The 14,918-nt window shown below is 48.0% G+C and overlaps 1 protein-coding gene across 1 annotated transcript in view; it reads right to left on the bottom strand.

Moving 5' to 3' along the window:
- The window catches only part of EPHB1 (EPH receptor B1), a 370,423-nt gene extending 358,804 nt beyond the window's left edge, over positions 1 to 11,619 (bottom strand). Inside the window, exon 1 of the mRNA XM_056850342.1 lies at positions 11,547 to 11,619. Within this exon, the coding sequence (XP_056706320.1) occupies positions 11,547 to 11,619 (73 nt within the window). The remainder of the gene's footprint in view (positions 1 to 11,546) is intronic.
- Positions 11,620 to 14,918: the final 3,299 nt, after the last annotated feature.

Here is a 14,918-nt window from a genome sequence, read left to right as displayed (position 1 = left end):
ACTTTGTTAACATGTGCAACTAGTTAGAGATCAGCAATAGGCAGGATGCTTTGCTAGCTAAGGTCAAGAGGTTAGATATTGGTTGATCAACAACACAGTTAGTGAACTAGTGAAACCAAAATGCTTTAATCAGCAGTTCATTATGCTAAGGGGGGGAACTAACTATCAACAGAACTTCCCAATTATGGTATCACCAGTTCATACAATAGTATAGAAGACTCTGAACTCTTTCCATCTTTGAACATTTTACCCTAAAGCCTGGAAGGAAAGTTATAACTGAGATCCTGAAATTGGACCGATCATCCTGATAGGAACTTTAGTACGCAAGGCTGTCCTCTTGATGTGGAGAATATGTGGATTCCTATTGTTTGTTGGGAAGCTAGCTACTAAATTCGTAATTAGCTAATAAACATCCCACATGCTTTGATTAAATCAGATGGGAGTGCTTTGTCTCATTTTGTGGTGGTATTATTTGAATTAAGGGACTGGATAAGTCACCCAACCTTGCTCAGGTAACAATCTCACCCTAAGAGCCAACTACAGCTCTGATGGACACAGCCCCGGCCATCGTTTACAATGGTGAGATATAGCATCACTATTGCCTAGTCCCACACTTGAGGCCCAACAGACTGGTCAAAGGAGAGAGTGGAACGCCATAAAACAGCATTAATTGGGCTATTACACACTCGAAAGGAATATTGTCCTGGGATTTGAGCCAAGAAAACATATGGGGGGTGTATAAGAGGGAAGAGTTCCTCCTATTCTAATCCAGGAAAAAATGTGCCTCAGCTATCCAAAGTTTGAGAAATGCTGCACTAATGTTCGCAGGAACACAGAATCCTGCTATAATCTTAAATGCCTTCAGCGCTGCAGAAACACCATTTGGGAGCCTCATTTTATCAGAAATCAATGGCAGCCAAGCGAGTCTGAGGACTCCGCTCAAACTGAGCTGCTCCACTATTTCTTCTGGCTATAAAGAAACAACCCAGATGCTGCTGAAGATTCATCCATCTGCCCCTAACCCCTTTCCTTTTTTCCCCCCAGTGCTGCTTGACAAAAGCCTGGGTAGGCTTTTTTAATCCACAACACCCTGAAAATTCTGAAAACCCTTTGTAAATCCAGGTGGCCAAGTGTGTAACGCCACTTTATGCTGTTTGTACAGTCCAAGTTCAACAGCTCTGTAAGAGCCATTTAGCAATGGAATGAGCCATTTAGCTGCTGCTTAACTGATGGTTGAAACTGATGGCTGTGAGAGAGGACAGGCTACATCTTTGGGAATCTTTTAGAATGGTTAAAAAAATTTAGAATTTTAATGGGATTTTAAAGTAGAATTTATTCATGATTGGTATATTGTTTGTATTTATTGTATTTTCTGGTTGTGAGCCACCCTGAGCCTGACTTTGGTCGGGAAAGGGCGGGACAGAAATATAATTAACAACAGCAATGATGATGATGAGACATACTGGGCAGCTGTGAAATCTCCATTGTTGGAGGTTTTCAAGGGAACGCTGGAAACATGTTTGGGAGGGAGGATGCTTTATACATGGACTACACTAGGGCAGTGGGTTGGAAGTGACGCCTTAAACCTTCCAGTACTCTTGTTTAGTAGCTACTGGTCCCTGGGCCAAACCTGGTCCTCTCGGTTTGCTAATTGCTAGATTCATGGCAAACCCAAGTTCTAGGCAAGGAGGAGAAAGGAAAGCAAAATGGTGTGGGGAAGGAGCTTGAGAACAGGAGTCCATGCAGAGCTACCATTCCCCTTTATCTTCCCTTTGACGACGGAAGGAAGAGGTATGGAGTAGCTGAGAAGGATGGGAGGTTGACGAACCAAAGCACTTTGCACCCTCCATGACTTCTCAGAAAAACTACTTACTAACCAAGGGTTGAGAGAGCCAGGGTGGTGTAGTGGTTAAGAGAGTGGACTCTCATCTGGAGAACCGGGTTCTATTCCCCACTCCTGCACATGAAGCCTGCTGGGTCAGTCACGGTTCTCTCAGAACTCTCTCAGCCAATGCGGAGGCAGGCCATGGCAAACCACCTCTGAATGTCTCCTGCCTTGAAAACCCCACCAGGGGTCGCCATGTCAGCTGTGACTTGACGGTACTTTCCATCACCACAACCAAGGATATCAGATATCACTGCATGTCAAAAGGCATCCCAGAAATAGTATGAACGCCCATCCCATCCTTCCATAATGAGTGTTGCAACACAGAGACTTCCTGAGAAAAATCCTGGGCTTTGGTGGAGACAAATGCTTTTGAGATTCCCCATCCCTTATACAGTCACATAGTCTTGTCATGAAACAAGAGCTATACTGCAAGGAGTTCCTTGCCATAATAAAGGCTGGGCCTCTGCAGCGGAAAGAGGCAAAGGGCAAAGGTGCCTGAACCAACTTTCATCAAGGCAAACCAGGATGTGAATGATCGTCTGATCATAAATAAAAGTAACATTTAGTTTTGCAGAGTTTTTGAACGGAGCCTGACATTGGAAGAGGGAGATGAGAGGAACCTCTGGAGAAGATGTGAGGGGAGAAAGGCTGCCCACTAGGCATCTTCCCCGCCCTGTCATAGGCTTCGTTTCTGTGGAATTCTGATCAGAGCCAGCCCTACTGCTATCAGTAGCTCTGAAAGGGAGAGGTGTCTCGGATTGGCTCACGGAGATTCACATTCTCTGTGTGATCAAGGGTCATGGCCCACAGCAGACTCCCACACAACTCCACTGGAGTAATTGCAGCTGTATAGCAACACAGCAAATTGATCTAAACCAAGGTAATTTAAAAATAGTGATTTTCCACCACACCAGAAAGACCATGTTAAATCATTCATTTAAATCATGTTACACGTCACAAGGTATACTACCTGAACAAACATGAATATTAATTGGTTGCTGTGACAATTAAAACATATAAGTATGCAGATAAACAGAGGTTTTTTGTTTTTGTTTTTTTAACCCAGGAGCATCTTTGATCATGCTGGGCTTATAGCTGCAATCCTATGCACACTTCCCTGGAAGTAAGCCCCACCGACCATAATAGAGCTTACTTCTCAGAACTTACATAGGATTGCACTTCACCTCTTACACTACAGATGGACCTCTTACCCATGGACCCCAATATGTGTGACTGTGTATGAAAATTGGTTCTCTTTGGGTCTCTTTACACACACAGGGAGACTATGCAAGATCACTTACTGGAGCCGGTGTGGTGCAGTGATTAAGAGAGGTGGTTTGGAGCGGTGGACTCTAATCTGGAGAACCAGGTTTGTTTCCCTGCTCCTACACACGAAGCCAGCTAGGTGACCTTGGGCCAGTCACACTCTCTCAGCCCCACCTACCTCACAGAGTGTCTGTTGTAGGGAGGGGAAGGGACGGTGATTGTAAGCTGGTTTGATTCTGCCTTAAGTGGTACAGAAAGTCAGCATTTAAAAAACCAACTCTTTTTCTCTCTTCTTCTCTTGAATACTACATGGCTAGTTTTTCATTAAAAGTTGGTAGTTCCTGAGTAGAATAGTGTTTCTCCACAAAACCAAAAGGGAACATCCTTTGTGTTTGGTTACTACATAAATGTTACTACAGTCATAAATGCTCTCAGCCCTTGGCTCTTAGCTCATGCCTCACAGCCTGTGGCCAGGAGTCAGCCAACCCAACTGGATGCCAGACCATTCTTGGATGCCAGACCATTCTTGTCTACTGCATCTTCTTTTTGTTGCTGGTTCTTTGTTTCACTAATTGCATTTGTTAGCCACTTTGGGTTCCCAGGGGGAAGAGAAGAAGGATCTAAATATTTGAATAAATAAATGTTCAGAACATGACAACTGAAGACATAAAAGGCCATAAGTAAGACATGCAAGGTCTCTTAGGCAGGGTTAGTGGATGTTTATGTTGAGATACAGGATCTAGCCTCCTGCAACCTCCTAGCACCTGTTATGCCAGTCCTTGGGTCAAGTACAGAAGTCACAGTAACAAATACAGTACTTCATACAACTTCATGTTCCTTTAGTAACATTCAAGGGTATTTATGGAGGCCCCTGGCCTCTGCAAGTGCAAATTAGATCCTGTCTTGCTAGGAGGAGCATGCAAAACTCTTCCTCACTTTGATGAGCGCTAATTGACAGAGCTAGCACCTCTGAAGTCAATAGGGCTATTTGTTTTAGTAAGGGCTCATTAACCTGAATTAAACTGGCATAATCTAGACCATGTCAATTAATGAATGCATTTCATAAAGGATAAGGGGGAAATCAAAGAAAAGCTAAACAAAATGCAAAAAAAAAACCAACAAAAAAGATCACAACCACAAAATCCTACAACATTTCAACTGATTGATGTGTACATTTCTGTCATTTCTGCAGCAGGATCACCACCACCAAGACAAATGATGCTCTTCACAACAGCATTTATCAAGCTTAAGGGATCAATGGAATGTCAAACCTTGCTTGAGCCAATTCTTTGATTCACAAGTGCCACCTTCTCTTACCACCACCACCCTTGTTAAGGCACACACTCTTACCGTGCCATCTATGGATGTCTTCTCAGAAGAAAGTCCCACTGTATTCAGTGAGGCTCACTCCCAGGTAAATGTGCACAGGATTGCACTGTTAGTACTCTATGAACACAACCCTGTCACAAGGCTCCTAAAATTCTTCAATGACTTCTGAACCAGCATGTAGGAATCAAAGCATGCCTGAATGAGGGGATCTTACTGTTTGTACACATCAAGGCTTTTTTTGCAGCAAAAAAAATCCAAATAAACCTCCATCCAGAAGCGGTTGTCCCACCAATTTATAAAGGGGTAATTGTTCTATATCCCCAGAGTCAGGCCATATCTGTCAAATGTAGCAATGAATATGTGTGCAGCATCAAACTTACAGTGCAAACATAAGCAAAGTCATACCCTTTTAAGTCCATTGAAGGTTTAGAAGCCTGTGCCTCTTTGGACAGCACAATCAGCTGATCTGAATGGCCTGAGACAAGATGTACTGGGTACCTTCACACTTCATAAAAGTAGATCACATTTATTACAAATAATCTCAGTTGTCAACTGTTCTCTGGGTTTGCACTTTCAACATGTTTGTCAAGTGGGATAAAATTCTGCTAGAAGACTCTGAAGGCATGTTTGAAGCCCTCCTTGTTTCTGAAGCAACAACTTAAGCTTTTATGGTCTTCCCCTAAATGATAAAAGCAAACTACATAGAAGCTCAGATGTTGTTAGCTGACTCAACAAAACAAGTTAAAGAAAATGAGGGGGGGGAACCCATTGTCTGGATTTGAGCTGAGTACTAATTCCCCTCCTCAAAGAGCTGGCATCAACATGAGCCCCAACCACTCTAGAATCCAATAAGAGACCAGTATCCCTTTTAAAGGGGATTAAAATTTGTCTAGCATCTCCCAAGGAATTAAAATATGCAGTACAAAACCAAATCAATCAAAATATTAATTCTGCCTTTCCTCCAAGGAATTCAGAGGGTAATCGCTCCTCTATTTTGCTATCATAACAACCCTATGAGGTAGGTTAGGCTCAAAGACAGAAAGAATGTAACCAAGGTCCCACAGTCAATTTCATGGCTGAATGGGGATTTGAACCTTCATCCCTCACTTCCTATTCCAACACTATAACCAGTACACAGCCTTCATTTATCCAGGATAATGTATGCTGAAGGGATTACTCTGCATTTAGACAAATACAAACAGGGACCCAGGAGACTTGCAGGTGGGGATTCCATTCTTCACCCCCCACCTTAGCTTGCTTAGCCATCCATCTTTGGTCTCCCACTCCTCCTTCCCTTCAGGTCCTGTGAGAAACTTGTGTAGGAGAAGGAATCCTGCCCACCCCTCCCTGCCACTCTACCTTCCTGCCTTCTGCCCCACCAGTCTTCCCACCAGGGTTGCCAACCTCCAGGTCATAGCTGGATATCTCCTGCTATCACAACTGATCTCCAGCCGATAGAGATCAGTTCACCTGGAGAAAATGGCCGCTTTGGCCATTGGACTCTATGGCACTGAAGTCCCTCCCCTCCCCAAACCCCGCCCTCCTCAGGCTCCACCCCAAAAACCTCCCACCAGTTGTGAAGAGGAACCTGGCAGCCCTACTTCCCACCCACCCACCTCACTCTACCCTCCCTGCGGCTCTCCCTGCCCTCCCTGCCCACTCATCAACCCAACTGCCTCCCCCTCATCACTCTGCCCACTCGCCTATCCCCCAACTTTGTGGGGAGGGATGGTGGGGGCACTGGCAACTTCTCCTCTCTCCTTCCCCTGCCCACCTGTAGCACCATCACCTCAGTCTATATGGCTCACACAGCGGCAGTGGCTCCCCCTGCCCCTCCATCCCCCATAGTCAGCTGGCGCAAATGCAGACAATGCTCCTCTCTTGAGAAGGGGACTCCATTTTTACTAACTATGAGGATTTTTCTGCACACTTGGGTTTTGCCTGGGGATGTAGAAAGGTCTCCCTCATCTCTACATGGTGCTAGTGTGCGGATATAAGTATCTGCAGATGAGCCTATGTTGAGAATTGTGTGTAAAGTGCCGTCAAGTTGCAGCCAACTTATGGAGACCCCTTTTGGGGGTTTTCATGGCAAGAGACTAACAGAGGTGGTTTGCCAGTGCCTTCCTCTGCACAGCAACCCTGGTATTCCTTGGTGGTCTCCCATCCAAATACTAACCAGGGCTGACCCTGCTTAGCTTCTGAGATCTGACGAGATCAAGCTAGCCTGGGCCATCCAGGTCAGGGCATGTTGAGAATTAGGTATATTGATATTACTGTATTCTCTATGCAAACAGGCTCTACTACTTGAGGGCCCAGCCTTAAATGCCTAACCTTTCTGATCTTGGCAGAATACAACACAAGCACATAATAGCCTAACAGTACATAGGAATAGTCTGTACGTCTGGAGAATAATGTTAGCCTACGTTGAATGATAAAGTGGGCTTCCATGGATTCCATGCTTAAGAATGCCCCACATTATTCTCCCATAAGCTTTTTGAAGAGCTCAATTTTCAACCCGGCATGGAGTAGTAGTTGGGAGTGTCAGACTAGGATCTGGGAGACCTGGATTTGAATCCCCGCTCTGCCATGTAAGCCTGCTGGATGACTGGCCAGTCAATGTCTCTCAGCCTAATTTACCTCACTGGGTTGTTGTGTGGATGAAATAAAACTGGGCGGGGGAGGCTGTTTGCCACTTTGGGAAAGCAGGGTATAAATATATAAATAAACAAATTTGTCAAAGAAAAACTGGAAAGAAATCTCTGTAAGACACTCTAAGCAAGGAATATTCTGCTTTAGCAGAGACTGTTAAACCTATTAAAATCCTTCTAACTGGGATGGTTTCTGTGGCCTGATTCACACATGGCTGTTCATGTTCATCATTTGGGAACTTCGACATCAAGCAGCGTTTTACATGTGTGGATGGGACACCAAAAACGATAGCCTTACAGGCAGAACTTCTATATCCCTTCATATGAAACATTTTTTTCTTTTCTAAGTTTTATTTTTGAAGTTCTTTTTAAGTACAAACATAAAACAACGAAGTCTGCGAATATAAACACAGAACATGAATACAGAATTAAATAAAACCCTGCCAATGTATCATGCAAAAAGGCAATTGCGAGGGTTATACAGAAGACAGAAACGAAGTCTCAAATCATCAATTGCTAATTCACAAAAAAAGTTTTGCATTTTACAGGTTCCAAAATCATTCCTAATGGCTCTTTGGCAAATCAGATAAAATAAGCCCATGCAAGTAGGCATGTAGCTGAGCTGGTGTGCGATTTCCCCCCCTGCTATTAAAAAGTCCCAAGTTTTCCTATAAACAATGTGGGGCCTGGTCTGAAATTCCATTTTCTACCCAGCATGAAAGTAGCTGCCATTAAGATGGGAAAGATTAAATCCACCTTAGTACTAGGAAAAAGAGTCCTCAGTCCTGGATCCAGAGGCAGAAAATATCCATTGATATTTTTGGCCAATAATGCTTATAAATCCCAAAGCTACAATAATCCATTCCCACCTCATATGCAATGAAACACTTTCTAGTAGAGTCAGGACACAAATGTGGCCGCTGCGGCTGCTCATCAAAGGGCTTTTCACACATTTTATGATATGTGTGTACGTTCATGTCTGAACATCCTGATTTTGTTATCGGGCATCAGTGCTTAGAAAAATCCAGGCTGTAAGAACAATTCAACATACGCACACATATCCTTTATGGATGTACAGCAAACAAACAATATATGATTGTGTGAAAGGGGCTAAGATGTAGAGTAAGTGTAGAAAAACGTTAAGGTGTTACGTACTATGGCCTACAGTTCCCTAATGTGTGCATTTTATAAGGGCTGGCTAGGAGATCTGTGTTTATTTTTCATCAGTACATGATCTCAAATGGTTGAACAATTTTGTCACATACTCTCCTTCCAAGTTTCACTAAAAGGTAAAGGTCCCCTGTGCAAGCACCGGGTCATTCCTGACCCATGGGGTGACATCACATCCCAACGTTTCCTAGGCAGACTTTGTTTACGGGGTGGTTTGCCAGTGCCTTCCCCAGTCAACTTAGTAGCTCCAAAATCTTAAAAAATGGGTGCAGAAACAAGACAACCAGATGTGCCTTCACCACACCCCATCTCACCTTCCCTCCCTCCTCACCCCACCTGCAAAGAAAACAGGAAGGAATTCACAGCCCCTCCTGGGAATTTCCCACTCATTTCCACAACCTGGATGGATGGGGTCCTTTTGCTGAGCGTTAGGACATCAGAGCCGGGCTTTGAAACTTCAGGGAGTGCCATATCCCCCACCCCTTCCCCTTGTGCTTTCTACAGACGCCAACAGCCACTCTTCTGCCACGAACACATGCCCAATATAACACGGTACCAGCCTGTACATATTTCCCTTGTCCTCCCCCCCACAACCAACCCTGGACTCCTTAGAATAGCATTCCAATCAAGCCTACAAGCAGCCAAATCCCAGGCAATGATGCAGGTCCTATGCAGCCAGGCAGGCTGCCCGACCAGCTCTTGCCACTCCCAGCCATTGTTAGTTTTTGCTTTGCCAAGATTTGGGGCCGTTTTAACTGTGGTTGCTGAGGAATTAGCTGGGCAAGCAAAGCTATTTGCCATGGGATTAGCTCGACGCTGCACTCCTGAGATTTCCAGAACAAAAAGAAGACGGGAAGGAGATGGGGGGGGGGGCGGGATGAGTTGCAACATCCATCACTCTTTCGCATGAAAGCCCAGGCAGACTCAGGTCTCTGCTTTGCCATCGGTCTGTACAGACCGTCTATGGTCAGTTTCACCTGTAGCCAAGTGTTTTGAAGGTGCCAGGGAAAGCCAGGGGCTGCCTAAAAGGCGAGCCGCTCCACCCTTTGGATGAAAGCATTTGCATTTTGAAAACACGGACTTTCAAGGAGCCCTCTTACAATGCCGAACCCATTTGGGCCATTAGAGAGTCCACTGTACAGATCTGCAAATGCAGCCAGAGCGCATCGCTCCCTGGCTTTTAAAAAACTTCTCTGTGCAGAAGGCATCTGGTACACAATGTGAAAGGCGGGGATACAATGAACAGCGTTACAAAGGATCACACAGCAAAATAACTCAAAGGACTGTTTCCGATATTACCCTCGGCTGGTCCTTTATGTGCTTTCCCTGAGCAAGCAGCCTGATCCAAGTGGTGTTTTTTTTTTTTTCAATCAAGCCTTGCACACTCAAAGAGTATTTTTAAATAGGCATCTTTCCTCCTGAACAAGTCAGAAAGGGAATCAAATCAATGGAGCCCCGGCCACACCAACCAGAGACTCTTTCAATCTGTCTGCCAGGAGCGGGGGCTGTATCCTTAACACACATACTCTGGCTCATGACCCCCGCAATTCAAAACAGTAATAAAAAAAGTGAGAGAAATTACACAAATGAGGCCACTAACGTCCTGTAAGCCAATGAAATTTGGCTCTGCTCTGTCTAAATGCAAACTCTGAATGATGCCGGCTCCCCAGCTTTAAATCTTCTGGGTTTCCTTTTCAGTGCCTAAAAGTATTGAAAGGAATGATGCACAACATGACGGTTCCTGTCTCCTTCTAATTGCCAGCAATAAAGAATCCAGCCCTATCCAGAGGAGCCCCCCCCCCTCTGCTTTCGGCGGGCAGCGTCCACCTGCCTTTCACCTAGCAAATTTTAATAAAGAGCCCCTGCAAAAGCAACCAGCTGGGAGAAGAGCAGCATCACAACAAGAGGTTGGCTTTTGAACAAGGAACCAGCAAGGGAAGCCTTTCTCCCAGCTCCGTCGTCAGAAGGGGGGACTGGATGGTGGAATCCTGCAGCCCTTAACAAAAAGGGGGTTCTGCTGTGTTATTCACAGAAGATGGCCCCATTGATAAGAATAGCAGGCTTTCCCGTGGACTCAGAAGAGGGGATGAGATCCCGGGTTTTCCAAAGTTTCTTCTCCCTGCTGCACTGAGGCAGCAGCTAAGCGGAGGGGACCCGGGAAGCATCTTTTCTTGACAGGGTCACCTTTTGCCGTTCATCATTCCAGCACCGCCAACTCCGCTCCCTCCTCCTGCCTCCCCCAGGATCCAGGCAGGGCTCTGGAGAGATGCCTGCCATCGACGGGCCCCACCCTGCGAGCACCTTCACTCGGGACCCAAAGTTATTGATTCCCCCACCCCACCCCCGAGGGAACGGTACCCCATTCCTGCGGACTGCTGGAAATGAGCCCTTCCCTTTGCGCCGGTGGGAAAGTTTGGCGAGCCGGGCTGCCTCCTGGCTGTGCAAAATAACCATTGGGGGGGAGGGGGGCAGGACCCAACCCCCCAGCCCCTATTTAGGCAGAAGGGAGCCCGGGGGGCTGATGCAAGGCGGGATTCCTTCCGGGAGGGGGGCTGGGGCAGATGCGGCAACGAGGAGGGGGCGGAGGGGCGGCGGCCGAGGGAGGGGGGCTCCCGATCAGCACGGCAGCTCCGCCGCGAGCGTCTAGCCGGGGGATCGATGGCGACGGGGACGGAGGGAGCTCTGCGAGGCTCCGCGCCATCCCGGCGCGCCCCGTCCTTCGTGGACCCGCCGCAACCGGGACGGAGCCCGCCCCGATTTGCCCACGGGGGTCGCCCCGTGGCCACGGGCCCTTGTTGGGGGCACCCCCGCTCAGGGGCCGGGGGGAGGAAGCGCCGGGGCGCCCCTTCCGACGCCCGGCAGCCGCCCCGCCCGCGCCAAGCGGCTTCTGGCCAAGCGCAGCCAGCCAGGCACGCGCGCCAGGCGCGGGCGGGCAGCGGCAGGCGGGCAGCGGCAGGCGGGCAGGGTCGTCCGGCCGCGGCACGTGCCGGGGCCGCCCCGAGGAAGCCCCGCGGGGAGCGTCGCGCCGGCCCCGGAGCTCCCCCCCCCCCGAAGGGCTTCCTCCCCCCCGGCCCCTCGCCGCCCCGTCCCAGGCGGGCAGCCAGGGCCAGCGTCGCTCCAGCTCTCGCCCGAGCGACGGAGGCGCGCCCCCAGCAACGCGCCCCCGAGCATCAACAATTGAGCCAACAAAAGTTTTGCCCCCCCTCCCCCTGCCGCCGCTGCCCGCCCCGCAGTTGGCATTTTACCTTCCACGGCCGCGATCGCAGACGCCAAGCAGAAGAGCACGACAAAATCCAGGGCCGCGGGGGTCCCCAACATGATGCAGGAGGGGCACGGACGGCGCTTCCAAAACCAGTTCCCACTTGGACCAGACCGAGTTCCTTTCCCGCGGCTGCTGGGCTCAATAGATCTATGCATATATATATACACACACACACAATCTGGATCTCCCTTCGAACTCCACTCGGGATCGCCCGGTCCTCCGCGCGGGTGCGTGTGTGTGTGTGTGTGCGTGCGGGTGTGCCAGCGTGTGTCGGTATGTGCGGGTGGCTGTGTGCGTGCGTGTGTGTGTGTCTGGGGTGTGATGTGCGGGTGCGAGAGGGCGCCGGGAGCTTAGCGTCACATTGCAAGCGGTACGAAAGTGTGCAGCTGGAACCGGGATCGGCCGCGGAGGCGGGAGGGAGGGGGGGAGAGGGGGCGCCCCCCCCCCCGCGCGCACCGTCGACGCTCTTCCCACCTCCCGGCGGCTCCCGTCCAATCGAGGAATCGAACCCACAAAAACCCGCCGTCCAATCAGCGGCGAGCACTCCCTTGCGCTGGTATTGTTAGTTGTAGGAAAACTTTTGCAGGCAACCGCGGGGAAAAGGACGAGGAAGGCGGCGGGAAGGGAAGGGAGAGGGCTCCCCCTAGTGGGCACTTGGCGACACGGGCCTCGCATTTCTCACGGATGCAGCATCGATTCCGGTCATCGTGCGCGGAACCGAGCCCCTGTTTCCCAACGAGAATCCGCCTGTTTTCATCTCCAGCCGCCGCCTGCTTTTATTTACAGCGCGCCTCCCTGACTTCCGGGGTCTCCTCTCCTGCTTTCAAGATTTCCCCTTTTCCTGACGATCGGAGGGAAATAGCAACGGTCTAAACTGGGAACAGAATTTTACATGCTAAAGACCTGTCGGGCAATCTCCACCCTGGGCCTCATCCTAGTCTCCAGGGTCCCCCAGGTTTCCTGGACCTGCTGCTCCTATTGCTGACAAAGCCTTTCCCTGGCTGTGGACCATTTTAATCCCACGAATAACCCCTGGGACCAAATGCCCCTTTTGGGGGGGGGGGATTCTAATTGCATTTGGGCTTCACAGAGACCATTTTAGTACAGCAGGATCACAAAATGACAACTCTGATTCAAATGAAGTGTGCAGCGTATCTAGAGATGCTGAGTGACATCAAAGCAACACCACATGTTGGACTGTAATTGTATGCTTTTAAAAATTGTTTGGGTTGTCTTAGAAGAATTCCTGTCCTTGCCCTGTTTTCTTCCAGCTGGTTATTTTTCACCACTGTACAGAGTATAACCCTCAGTGCCTAAAGTCCCTTCACCTGTGTGTGTACAGTGCCATAAAGTCATAGCTGATTTATGGCAACCCAGTAAGATTTTCAAGGCAGGAGACATTTGGAGGGGGTTTGCCATTGCCTTCCTCTGCATCGTGACCCTGGAATTCCTGGGTGGTCTCCCATCCAAGTACCAACCAGGGCCAACCCAGTTTAGCTTCTAAGAGCTGACGAGAGCAGGCTAGCCTGGGCCATTCAGGTCAGGGTCCCTTTACCTGTAGGGACAAGCATTTGCTCAGGCATGAGTTTCTGTGGTTCATCAGTCCTAAACTTCTTTTGTGCACACACTTGTGGCCCCTTGTGCTGTTTCACAAGCATAAGAACAGAGAATAGCCCTTCTGGACCAGATCAAGTGGTCCATCTAGTCCAGCATACTGTATTACACAGTGGCTAACCAGTACATAATGCCTTTTCTACTAAGCGATAGGCATCCCAAGGCTACATTGTCAGTGGCAAGATTTGTTTCATTCCTTATATCCCTCAAACACTAGATATATGCTGCTCAAGATCAATGGATCAAGGAGCTTCTAAGGGATAAAGGGAAAGTGGCTAACCAGTTGCCCTGGAGAACCAACAAACAGGGCATAGAGGCTGAGGCCTGCCTCTGATCTTGCTTTTCTACACTGTCGGGCTGTGCTTTTCTTCAGATATCTTTTGTGTGTGTGTTCCTAAGATACAAAAGGAAGGAGGTAGGGTTGCCAGGTCCCTCTTTGCCACCAGTGGGAAGTTTTTGGGGCAGAGCCCGAGGAGGGGAGGGTTTGGGGAGGGGAGAGACTTCAAGCATACCTGGCTCTGGAGTGAAAGACAGGGGGGGCAGCTGTCCACTTAGTTTTGTTTTTCTTAAAGACCTGGCATAATCCTCTGATTCTTTTTAAGGATTTGTTTCCTTTTCCTTGATTCCTTTTCTTTCGTTCTTTTCTTTTTTCTTTCTTTTTTCTTTTTGCACTTTACAATTGGACCAGAGATGGCTTCCTGAATGAAACAAGGGCCAGCTAATCAGACTCTGTGCAGCTCTGTTCAAAGAAGAAAAAAAGTTGTTTTATGACTGACATAAGCATGGGCCAATCAGTGCTGTGTAAATTTCACCAACAACCAAAGTTTCTGTCTGAACCTAGACAGAAAACTGTATGGGTGTCATGACTGCAGTACAATTATGGTTTCTGTCTGCATCTTACATTGCAGGGCCTCCTACTTTCAGCTTTCCAAGCCACCTGGTAGACATGAGTACTCTGCTAATGCAACAGAGTGAGATAGGATGCTTTGCTGGCTGGGAAAGGGGGAAGAAGTTAGAGAAAAGTGACTCTACTTGAGCAATACTAATGCTTAGTTAAGCAATATTGAAACAAGCACTCAACAGTTAACTTGAAGGAGCAAACTACTCAAATTAGCAAACTACATCAAGGGATAAAACAAACTCATGGAAACTGTCCACTTATAGCCAGAATTCAGCAATGTCCTGACTCTGTTCCAATGTTTGTTGTGTTTGAACTCAGCATCCTGAACATTATGCGGTGGTGATGTCTTTAGTGGCACCTGAAATGTACCCCAGATGAGCTTTGGTACCCAAGGGGCCTCTTGATGGTGGTATCTATTGAATCCAGAAGACAAGGAACTCTCAAGAATCAAGGCACGGGATTAACATCTACAGTATCTCTATCTACAGTAGAGAATAGCAACAACTGAAGTAGCTTGATTCCAGAATTTCCTCTGGTTTGTCTAGATCACTATAAATCTTGGAGTGGTTAAGCATGGTTAACCCAGAGCAGTCTGAAACATTGGCCTGGATCAAGGAACAGAGTTGTCACAAACACTATGGTAATGATGTACAAACCTCCTTTGGCTGCTGTTTCTTCAAAAACTAGCTACTAGATTTGTAATTGGCGGCTGACTAATAGCTTCTGCCAACTTTGACTAAATCAGGAAACAGCCTGCCCACTTGCCCAGTTGGAGCAGCTCCTTAAACCTCAGGCACACCAGACCCTCCAGGCAATGGGCATTACTACCCCTACTCTGGA

The sequence above is a fragment of the Euleptes europaea genome, chromosome 5, assembly GCF_029931775.1.
Source record: "Euleptes europaea isolate rEulEur1 chromosome 5, rEulEur1.hap1, whole genome shotgun sequence".
NCBI lineage: Eukaryota > Metazoa > Chordata > Lepidosauria > Squamata > Sphaerodactylidae > Euleptes > Euleptes europaea.
Note: the sequence above shows the minus strand (reverse complement) of the source record. Positions and strands in the feature narration are given on the sequence as shown.